The 12,430-nt window shown below is 43.1% G+C and overlaps 1 protein-coding gene across 1 annotated transcript; it reads left to right on the top strand.

Moving 5' to 3' along the window:
• Window positions 1-9,555: 9,555 nt before the first annotated feature.
• Window positions 9,556-10,056, top strand: BJ212DRAFT_1291830 (uncharacterized protein; the record flags this gene model as incomplete). The annotated part of the gene is made up of 2 exons (XM_041332120.1): window positions 9,556-9,705; window positions 9,778-10,056. The coding sequence occupies 2 exons, from the start codon at window positions 9,556-9,558 to the stop codon at window positions 10,054-10,056; spliced, it is 429 nt and encodes a 142-aa protein (XP_041185158.1).
• Between the last annotated feature and the right edge of the window lie 2,374 nt (window positions 10,057-12,430).

Below are 12,430 nucleotides of genomic sequence, written 5' to 3'. Positions count from 1 at the left end.
CTGTCCCCATGATGTTGATATCCTGACTTTCTGTGCCAGAATTGAATGGCATTGGGTACATGAAGCACAACAGGAGGTGCACACAGAATGAGATATCCTATTAGCTAAACAAGACACTTTCTTTCAGTATGAAGCTAACATGGCAAAAAAGAAATTGTTGGCCAAGAAAGAAGTTGAGTTAGCCTGCCTTGCTGCCAGGTATAGCAGCAAGATAGCTTCATTGGATGTGCATATCAACATGTTTGTATGTGGAGCTTTCCTGATATATACAGAGCCAGATGTGACAAGCAAACATCGCAAGTTTCTCCCTCCCTCCCTTCATGGCATCATGTTGTAGGAAAAAGACCTGTTGCCACATGCACAAATATTGTTGGGTTTTCAATAGTAAGCTCATGTCTCTATTGCACACCTCTATTTAGTCTAACATCACCCATGCCTCAGATTCCTGACACAAGTTCAGATTCTGATAGAGATGAGGGTTCTCAGACTTGTATCAGGGGGGCTGTGCCTCCCCTGATTTTGCTATTAAGTGATGTTCTGATCCAGAATGCCACCATTGGCATGCTTGTTGAGGCACTCGCAAAGGTTCTACAGCAGACAGCATCCCCAAGGGCAGCTCGATCCAAACTCAAAACCCATGAGACCCATATTGAGAATTTTACTGATGCCCAGCGCTGAAATAATAAGGTATGTTTTTCCCAACACAATTGACATTGCTAATGAAAAGCCAGGCCAATGTTTGGGAACTATTTTACACAGCATTCCATTTCATGAAAGATGATGAGTATATGCTTCATGTCACTGCATTGAGTGAAGCCATATCATGCTTTACACAAGGACTGGGTATGGGCCCTGACCCTCTCGAACTGCACTGGGATATGACAACCACACACAACTCCAAGTGGAACCAAAGAGTAATTGATATTCTGTGTTCTCAGTATACTTGCACATTTGAGACGAACCAATTGGCCTCAAGATCTCATCAGTCCATCAAAAACGATATTACAAAGAAATTTAATCAATGCCGCAGTTTCTGGAGAAAAGCCCAGTTTTGTGTGCTCAGTGATGGCACTCGTGAGACTATGCAAGAAGTAGGGGACGACTCGTGGATCAGACCAACGAGCGATTGTGGGTCACAAGGGTCCTCACTTGCAGGGCGATGGTTAGTCATCTTTCTGATTGGCTTGAAGAGTGCTAAGTTGCTTTCTAGAAGTTCAAAAACTCATAAAAAGTCACATCAGCCCTGCTAAGTGACAGGATAGTGACTAGAAAGGATGACCAGGCTGTATGGGCATATCTACAATCCTTGTGGAGACTCTCAGCAAAGATGGCATGAGCTCTGACAAGAGTGAGCATGAAGATGGCAAAAGTTCAAGGTGTTTCATCTGAAGAAAATGCCATGGAGAGCAGACATTGATCATGAGATGCATATCATTGATCAACAGCAGTTGGCAGGTGCTGCAAACTTCACTCCCTGTGGAAGCAAACCTGCAAAGCATTTTTGCAATGCAATCCAAGAGTCTCTTGCCCAGCAATCGAAGGCTTACCAAGGCGTTATACAATGAGTCATGGTTGAATGCCCAATCTCCTTCATTACAGTATCTGACAAGAAGCTTCAGAGAATGGAAATTATTCTTTCCTGCTAGTGATCATATAGCTGCTGTTTGTATGTGTACTGATAGAATATAGTACCTCCTTGTATGTGCCACCTTGTACCCCCTTGCATCCACCATATTTACTGCCTTGTACCTATGTACTTCCACCCAACTCATGTAGTTTCAATTGTACTTCTAATATGACATAGGCAACTTGATCCGGCAAGTTTATGATGAGTGGGTGCTGATGCGATCAGCAGAGTTTTATGTTGCAGTTGTTCACTATATTAAGCACATCCTTTTCATCTCCTGCACTTTTCTTCTGATTTGAATGTTAATAGATAGATAGTTGTTATGTACATATTGGTCACAAAAATCTAGTACATTGTCTCACTCTGTCAGATATCCTCCCAGCATTCCAGCAAGGTGCCACCTCACCCACCAATTAACAGATGTGGTTTTGTGCTTGGAATTGTTCTGAGGGAAAACAATCCACACTTCAAAATATCATCCACTTCCATACCTAACAATGCACCCTCAAGTGCCACATAGATGTGCTCGCATAATAGGTCAGTTGTTGGATGCCCCCCTTCACAATGATGGCAAAAATATTTGTTTATTGCCTTCTTTAGGCCACAAACAAGTTCTCTTTTCTTCGAAGAAAGGTGCCCCACATTCTGACTGCTGCTGGTGTCACTGGCAATGTTGGCCATCGAGATCTGTGCTGGAAATGTCTTGAACATAGTAAGTCCACAAGCCTGTCTGTAAAACTATGTTACTAACCTCATCACCCACTACATCAAGGCTTTGGATTGAAACATCTTGTGCACTTCCAAATGGCCCACTGGGTGATTTGGGTCTGTCAATGGACATGGTGGATCCCATCCACATGAGCTGTGTGTTTAGCTGGGAAGGATCAGTTGAGTAGTTTCTTCATCAGATCACACTAACTTCATTTACCATCTCCTGTCCTGGACAAACATTGTACTCATTGAAATACATGGCAAACCTCCTCATCAGAGGTGCTGTGATTGATTTCAGTTTTGTATTCCTTGATGCTTCCATGGGTGGCGAGGGCTGAACATATGGATTGTAGTGTTTGCTATGGACTTTAGTGGGTTTACTGCAGGGTTTACTGCAAGGTGATGTCAGTGTAGACAGCATAAGTGAGTTGCAGGATTATGAAATTCGTGTAACTTTTAAATCAAGTCCTATGGTATGCATTTAGCCCATCTAGAATTTTATCCCATAGCTTGTCAATTGTATTCCCTTGGCAATGAAACATTTCTGGTTTATCCCCTGTTTAATTAAAAAGGCCTACTGAACAATTTTCACGACCAAACAACAAGCTTCTTCAGAACAATCACTTCAAGCAACTTAAAGTGAGGTCCTCTTCAATCCTTTTAGGTATTTTTGCAATGGGAAACTTGTTAAGTCACATTTCTGGTCAGAAATCTGTTTTCCAGGAGGTGTGCTCCTTATATTCATTCCATTTGGTTGTGACTTACAACTCCTTATACACAGTCCCAGGACTCCTTGTCAGCAACTAGTACCCTCTCTGGCACAGTGAGGCCCTCACACACACATAGGCACCTGCTAACTGATGATTTATAGGACATTGGCACTATGGCAAAGGCACCCCTGAAGTGTAAATTTGATTCTAATAACAACTGGCTATCCCTGCAAAAGCAACACCTCCTGGAATCTTATTCTACCAGCGACATAAGCCAGGTTGTTCTTGCAGTACATCTTAATTTCTAACCTTGCACATCAGTATTTGATCCAGTTTAAGCCTCAAATGATACATCATCACAACACTGACTTTACAAACCCCTTGGCCAAGCGCTTGTACAGGGAGGTGGTACAGAAAAACCTCATAATATATTTGCATCCACTGATCTTGACCCTAGTCTGATATCTTCCTGAAGCATAAAGTGGATGCTAAACTAGATCCCTTTTCAATAACATGCGTCATACTTTATGAGCCTTGTCATGCCCTGGCATTCATATGGTCCCTACCTGCTGAAATTCTCATTGCTATTGTCATTCTTTTAGGAGTGGAAGATTTGCACTGTGTTACTCAAATTTGTTCTCTGTTTAGAGAAATTGCTGGTCCCCTCTTCTTCATCAACCAGGACTTCCTAACTTCACTTCAGGACATGTTTCACATCCATATAGACTCACACAATTTTGACATTCTACTTACTTGGATACATATGGATACCTTTTGTCCTCCGCATATGATGTTGTGTTGGTTGGATTCTGATCTGCAGTCCACACAACTCTCTGCATTTTCATACTTTCTCCAGTCTGTCCCCCATAAATCCATACAATATATAACACTTTTCTGGAATTTTGACATTCTCACTTGCTCAGTTCTCCCTCAGATCATCACAGTCCTTGAGAACATCTGCACCTCTGGCTGTGAGGATATGACATGCATGTCATTCCATGGTCGTGTTGGCCCATATGCATCATCCATCACTGGACTCACTAGAATTCAGGGGGATGTGGGTGTGAACCACCTCAGAACCTTTGATGCATCATCACAAGCATTATTTTCCTCTGAACTCCTTTCTTTCACAATCCAGACCATTTACTTTTCCTCTTTGGAAAGGCTCCAACTCAGTTCCATCAAACTCAGTCCTTCACACTGGGACAAACTGCTGCAGCACTTGACCATCCCAATGCTTGTCGAACTTCGAGTGGATGCTGATTGTGCTCCGTCCACACTCAATCGCTTTCTGGCCCATCACCCCAGTGTCCAAGACCTCAGTATCATTCCGTGACCTGGTTGCCTCTGGAGGACTCATTGAGTCACCCCTTTTTTAGCATTATTGGTATCTATGCTAGATGGCCCTTTGTCTCATGTCCTCCCAGTCCTTTGGAGTCACCATAAACCACCCACCCTCTCCTGCCTTGCTCTCTCATTGCAAACCCATAATGCTTCACCTAACTACCTTACTGCCATCCTTCAATGTGTTGGCTATTGCAATAGCATTGGTTACCTTGACCTTTCCCTGCCTCCACAGAGTCATTCCCATTCAGCAATTCATGTTAAACACTTGGGGATTTTTTTGGACGTTGCAGGCTCATGCTCCACTTTGGCAGGAGATGCATTGGTACATGTTTGTTAAGTGCTATTTCAATACCTAATAACTGTAGCTCTAGGAGTTATCTGCTTCATGGATTGAAGCCTTTCCTCGAGTCAAACACGTTAGCATGCAAGGCTATTCCAACCTCACTGCTGAGTATCTTGTCCACAAGATGCGCAAATTTGCTGCTGCTGATGTCAAACTGTCTGTGAAACTGCATACTGAAGATTCCTTGTAATTTATGGTTTGTTACATGCCTGCCTAGCTTGTCCATCTCCTCAAAATAAAATATTCAAAGGCTGCATTTGCATGTATGATACTTACTGATACTTACAATGATGTGTCCTGCTGTACTGCTATATATTCCATGCTATATATTCCATCCAAAAGGGAGCATATAGTGTTAATGCAAATTGCATTCATGGGCATTTAGCTCCATACATAGAATCCTACTTTGCAAATTGACTGACATATTTTCAATGCACCAGCTCCTGCCCAATGCCCACCAAAAATTCCCAGTGGGCACTGGGTGCCAAATTCTGGCAGAGCTTGATTATGTAGTCATTTACTATATTAGGTATGTTCTCTCAGTGCTGTACCTCTTTCCTATTGTCTTACTGTTAATACCCTACACTTACATGGATTCCAAGCTCATACTCATGTACTTAAATATAGTGCTACTATGTACTTATATACTTATCGTGATGTTCTTATTTACATTGAGCATTCAAGATGTGGTGCATTGTTCCCTTGACAGGATGAACTTGATTAAAATGAAAAGTTAGTCCATTATGTGCAAACAGCAACCGCATATCAAATTTTGGATTCAGCCCCCCTGTAAGTACCTCTGCCGACTTGATGATCAGTGCTAATTACTTTCCCTATCATCATTCTCAAATATCCCACAAGACCAGCAAAGCCAGTTGTCCATTGAAGTTTGTTAGATGCCTAGCCAAATATTCCTTTGCAAATGTACCCAATGCTGCAAAGTTGGTGGTGATGGAGTGCCTAGTAATCCTGGCAGCAAACAACTGCCTGTTGCAATGAAGTATGTGCATTTGTTGCAAGCTGCCAACATCACTTCCTCACTTCATGAAGCTTCTGTGCTTCATCTTGCTCATCAGACCTTAGAGCCCAACAATTCGTGTCACTTCACAGATCATCAAGTGTCATCCTCCCAACCTTTAGCTCACCCAACACATTCACCCACAACATCAACACCAGTGGATGATCTTGCTGCTGAACTATTTGCGATCACCCTAAGTGACATCGAGGGCGACCCAGATAGTCATAGCAAACTCTGGGTCTCCCAATCAGAGGTTCAATGGGATAAGGGAAAAAGCTACTCTCTGGATGCTATGGCTAATCTGGTGTCTGGACTCACTCTCAATGATATGCAGTAAGCATTGTATCTGACATCACCTTACATCGAGCCCTTGTTAAGGTCATGTGCTCAAGGGGGTCGGATCACAAGGGCTTGGCCTCAGCTCGTATACTGAGCCCCTTTCCTGAGTATGTGCCCTTAATTTCCAGGGGCTAGAGCAGTTGTCCAGAGTTTCCGGGATTTGACTAGGGTGGATAATGGACGTCCGGATCTAAAATGTGAGATAAATCCGACAGATGTCTGGATGTTACCTGGGCAAGTGGATAAGACTAATCCAGATGAAATCTGGACTAGAAACTAACAGAGGATAGACTACCTTAAGGTAGAGTCGGAAATGTAGTCTAGGATGCAATCCTAAGACTCAGAATATGACAAGAGACTTATCTTGAGTCCAGAGGACACAGGAATGAGCAGGAACTAAGATGATATTTGAACTGGAGTATTTCTGAGAGCTACAGGAGGTTTATATACTGTAGGTATCATATAGGGATCAATCAGCAAACATAAAGGCTATGTACAAAGCATATGCAAAGTCTATTAGTAAGTAGGATGGATCACAAATAATGAACACTGGAAATGAAATGTATGTAATGGATCAATAATCAGAAGGGAAACATGGTTAACTGGAGTCTGGAGACAGGGGAAGTCTAAATGGGGTTGGATTCCAGAAGGAAGATAAAGATAGATCAGATCATTTGAGATCCGGATCTCGGATCCAGATATCCAGAGAAGCAGATTTAGAGTTGAGAGTTGAGAGTCCAGAATGGCATATGACAGCCCTCTAATTTGGTTGTTTCTTAGACATATTGCCTGTGCTCTCCAGGCTGTCAAAGTGCAGCGCCAGTCAAGGGCCCAAGTAACTTTGAACATTGTAGAGTCACAGATTGCTAGAGCTTGTACTCGAATTTTCTCCACAACTTCTCACGATGTACTATGTCTCATACAAGATGAGCTAGGTGGAATAACTACAACCCTCAGAAAAGTCAAACACAAGGTCTCCTCCATTGTTTCTTGTAGAAGCCAGCTGGAAGCCTCATGCGATGAAATGCATAGACTGCTCACCAACAAGGAAAATGACCTTCCTGTGTCATCTCAACCAGTCAAGTTTGATTCTTGTGAGTTCCATTCATTTCCTCCCTATGTTCCTCCAACTAATGTTCTATGAAGCACATCATTATGATTTGCCAATTGACTACTGTGATGAGGTTGCCCATCTATCCCTCTTTTTAGGGGCAGTTTCTGTTGTCATCTTTGGTATTGGTCGCAGACACAGGGAGTTTCTCATGGGAGTTCTTTCCTTAATTTTGAGTCTTGTGATGGATGCACAGGACCCTCATTCCAAGTCTCATTGGCAAAACACTCTTGCTCAGATTCCACAATCTATGGAAAGCACACTTTCATGCTTCAAGCTTGATGGCCAGACCACTACTTACGCAGTATGTCTGGCATGCAATTGTACTTACAAGCCAATGACCAACCTCAACACAAGTAACACACAATATCCCATGAATTGTTTCAACAAACCCATACCAGAAGGTGGTCCTTGTGGTGAACCGTTGCTGCAGTGCTCTGCTAACAGGCAATTCAAGCCAATAAAAACATTCCTTTGTCGCCACTTCCATGACTACCTTGCCGGATTGTTGTCTCGTCCTGACTTGGAGGCCTTGATGGACAGGCCTTGTGATGATTTACTAGCCTCCATTGGGACTACACCACATATCATCAAGGACATTTGGGATGCAAGTTTCTTTTGCACTTTCCAGGGTCTGTCCAGCCAGTCTCTATTTATTGACAGAGGCGATGAAGGCTGATATGCTTTCACACTCAACATTGATTTTTTCAATGTTGAAGGCAATCATCAATGAAACATGTCAACATCCACTGGCATCATTTCATGTGCATGTTTGAACCTCCCCCTCAATATCTGGTACAAACATGAGAACATGTACTTAGCTGGTATTATCCCTGGACCTTCAGAACCTTCAGGAGACAAGTTGAATTTCTTCCTCGATCCTGTGGTTGATGATATGGTTGAAAGTTGGGAACATGGAATACATTATAGCTGCACAGCTCTCAATGCTCATGGCTGGGTTACACATAGTGCCATAGCATGTCTAGTATGTGACCTCCTGGTGGCGAGAAAGGCCACTCAGCTAGCAGGTCCAATGAGCCATTTTTTTTGTACTGCCTGCCATTGTTGGCACAGATCAACTTGCAGTTGAACAGATGTTCAGTCTGAAGATTGGAGACTTCAGGACAAGGATGAAGTGTGTCCCCATGCTGAACTCTGGAAGAATGCAAGAACTTCTGCTGAATGCAACAAGTTGTTCACATCACATGGGGTGCAGTGGTCAACACTCTGGAGGTTACAATACTGGGATCCTTCTTGTCAAATCATTGTGGATGCCATGCATTGCCTGCTGGAGGGTCTTGTGTATGCTCATTTTTGCGAATTTTTAGGTCTCACATCTGATTCCACACATAGCAAGCCTGATGTTATCCCTGCTTTTACTTATCTCTTCCTTGACGTTGACCTCAACAAACCTCAAGACTTCCCAGAAAAAGACATCAGAGTTGTCAAATCAATTCAGAGTCTCCTTACTGAAGCAGTCCCCAACCTTGAAGGGAATGACCCACAGCTTATCAAGGATCACCTCACACAATTAGAGAGAAAATTGTTGAACAAGACAGTTGCATCCCTTCAGTTTGTGTCGGAAGGATTGGGCATCACACCAGACATCCCTCATGCTGGCAAAAAAGTCTTCAAAATCTATTGGGTTAGATTGCTCATCAGTTGGGTGAGTATTTTATTTGTTGGTGTTATCATATGCTCTTAAGCTGCCTCTGTGTAGCATCGAACTCAACCTTTCGCACCTGAGCTGTCAAACTTGCGCATTGCTACCCCAGAGGTCATGTGACACATTACTGATGTGATTAGGACAATGGATATGCCATCCTCAATAAGATCAGTCCCCCATAACTTCAGGGAAACAAAAGCTAGAACCCTGAAGGCCAATGAATGGTGCATGTTAATGACATTATACTTACCCATAGCCCTGGTTAGCTTGTGGGGCGAGGGATCTACTCACCACATGTCAGAAATCGCAGTCAGTCGTCATGTGATCCTTGATCATACAATGGCCCTCATATCTGCCATCCACATCATGTGTCAACAATCTATGATGATGGCTCAAGTAGAAGCACACCATGGATGCATTATTGACTGGATGAGGGACCTGCAGGTGTTGCTTCCACGTGCACCCCATCGCACAAATGGCCATATGGTGTTGCATATCTGGGACTACTTGCAGCTCCTCAGTCTGGTAAGGTCATGGTGATGCTTCCCATATGAGCATCTCATCAGGCAGCTGCAATGGTTGCCCAACAATCACATTTTCAGTATGATTCTAACTTCTGTGTCAACAATGGACTTATGCTGCCTCACACAGGTCAGCAAGAATTCACTCTCCTTCACTCATACATGAAGGCTGCAAAGCTTAAGTATTGGCTAAACCAACCTTCTTGTCCTCTCATGTTTAGGGAGGTGAAGTCTCTATTCAACAGACTCGTATCTCCTTTAGTTGATGCTGATCCTATTTCTGTGTCCAAAGATCATCCCCTTACACAACAAGTCATTCCAGATGACCTCCATCAACTCATCCAAGTTCGGCAGGCAATCTTGCATGCTTGCACACTCCATGAGGGATCCATCTATACCTGTGACTCCACCCATGTAGGCAACAGCCTCATCCTCTATTATCATGGCAGTATCAGGAATGTGCCCCCAACACCAGGGATCATCAAGTACATTTTTGGGATGGAGCGAGTAGTGGGCTTTGCCATATGCCATTACCTCCCTTTGCATTCTCACCCCAATCCTTTCAGACACTATCCTTACTTTCCAGCTTGTTTATATTCTACAGTGCTTGTCAATCATCTCAAAACTGGCAAGCCTGAGTGGGTGGTATCACACTTTGCATGATGGAAATTTTCTCCACAGCACATTGTTGCTGTGTCCTTGTGTCAAGTATGTCCCTCCCCATTTTTCACATGTCAAATCTCACAATGTATAGGACTGAATTTCAAAATGCAGATTCACCTGCTTGCAGTGGGGTTCTGGATCTGGGAAGATCTGGACTGAGTCTGAGTCATTCACTATAAAAGGCTCCAAATGTAGAATTTGTATCTTTTTCCCTTCTTCCCTCTTTGGAATATATCATCCATTATTGCCATTAGCTATCTGTACATACATATCCACATATCCTATACACATTGTCACACATATACCCTGTACATCTTACCTACCATGAATGTTGCAGTGCCTGTCGAAGGTAACTCTACCATAGAACCAGTTACACATCCTATTGTGGATGGCCCCTATCTAGGTCCAAATGACATCATAGATACACCTATCAAGCGGGACAGTTCCACCATGCTGCCATTCACAACACTTACATGATGCTGGCTCGAAACTATCAATGCTATGGGTAAAGAGATGAAAGGTTACTTCATTGGCCTGATGCCAGCTGGGGACTTTCTCCAGGAATTCTTTCCAACCTTCCAAATTCCCAACTATGATCCTTCATCCTTCACTTCAGCCTTCGCTATTGGTGCATTCAACAACACAGTCTCTGTTCGAAATAAGGAACAGGCTTACACACCCTTTGTGAGTATACCCATGTACATATGTTAGTGAGATTATTGATCGCCTAACCCCAGATTAACACCATCACACCTTTTGCTCCTCAACTGTTGTTTGTTGACACTCACAAACACAAAGACATGAAAAACTATTCGAAATTAAATTCAATGGTATTCAACATCAAGCTGGACGTCTGCATGTATCCCAATGGATGCAAACCTTCATCTCCCAACTGTGATGTTTCTGCCACAGAAATTATCATAGAATTCAAATGGTCACCCTCCCACAATGCATTCTGTCACCCTGGAGCTGATACCCTCATGTCCCAGACAGAGAAGGGTATGGACACCCTGGGACAAATAATGTGTTATTCTGCAGCTCAGCTCAACACCCAGTTCCATACCCATGTATTCTCTGTCCTCATCATGTGTGGTTGTGCTTGGATCATCAGATGGGATAGGGAGGGGGCTATCATCACCAGTGCCATTGACTACAATAACAAGCCAGACTTGGCTGATTTTTTCCATCGTTACTCATGGGCATCACCTGAAATGTGTGGTGTCGATACTTCCATCATGCTTGCTGGTGATGAGGAGGCCGACCTCGCAAGGTCATAGCTAAATATCCCCAGCACCATTTGTATGTTCAAAGTCAATGTCCCTAATGCTGAGGGCAGAGACGTACATGGACATCATTCGCTGGACATCACTCATAACACAGGTCTTCAAAACCAATCCCAGATCATCCTCAAAAGCAAATTGGCTCATTGGGAGAAGCAATCTTCCCAACCTTATTTATGTTGACTGCAAACCGCTTGACAGTCTCATCCATGCACTCACTGAGTTCTTCTCACATTGGTACATGCGGATCACTGAGCATCAGCAGACGGTATTTAATAAATTCTGGCTCACATACAAGAAAGCAATGTGAGAAGTCCCTGTCATACAAGATTTGTTAACAGCTTCACATGTGCTCATGACAGACTCCCCTGTTTACCAGAAGGAGATAGCCATGAAGGTCCTGGGCTCACACGATGCCATGATAGGCATTTTCAATAACCACCTTGATTTATCCGGTTGGCCTGTCGCAGACTCTGCCATTCCACAAAAACTCAAGTCAGAAGAGAAGTGCAAACCAGTCTTGGTCACGAAGTCCCAGTCATTATTTTCCTCAGGGGTAGAAGTCACACCATCTGGCAAGTGGCATAGGTTAGATTGTGTGGACAATGATGCGGACAATGATGGTGATGACCTCAGCTCGATAGCTGACCTGGATGCACTTACATCCCTTACTTGACCTCACCATGTAACTTCCTGCTAGGTACTACCATATTCCAGTTGTTCATGAGTTTACATTATAGTGCATTTCCACTGACAAATGTGAATGCCTGATGAGCACTTGACATGAACAAGTGCTGATGAGCACCCAATGAGTGCCCACATCATTTTTCTCATGTTAAAAGTTCACATTTTACATACCCCATTTTAACTTGCAAAAAATTTGAATATGCTGCAATCAGAAAATGTCCCTAGTTACATGATATTCTGAGGAAAACTTTCCTGTGCTCAAAACTTTGTAATTTATGGCACTCAAAATGGTACATGAAATGCTTGGGATTTTGGCACATGTCGAAATTTTTGATCTTTACTGGGTCAAAATATATGGTAAAAACACCAACTTTATCACTGACATTTTGAAACCAATCTTGCACAGT

This window comes from Suillus subaureus (genome assembly GCF_016647635.1).
Source record: "Suillus subaureus strain MN1 chromosome Unknown BJ212scaffold_363, whole genome shotgun sequence".
Classification (NCBI taxonomy): Eukaryota; Fungi; Basidiomycota; class Agaricomycetes; order Boletales; family Suillaceae; genus Suillus; species Suillus subaureus.
The sequence above is the reverse complement of the archived record's forward strand: the minus strand, read 5'-3'. Positions and strand labels throughout refer to the sequence as shown.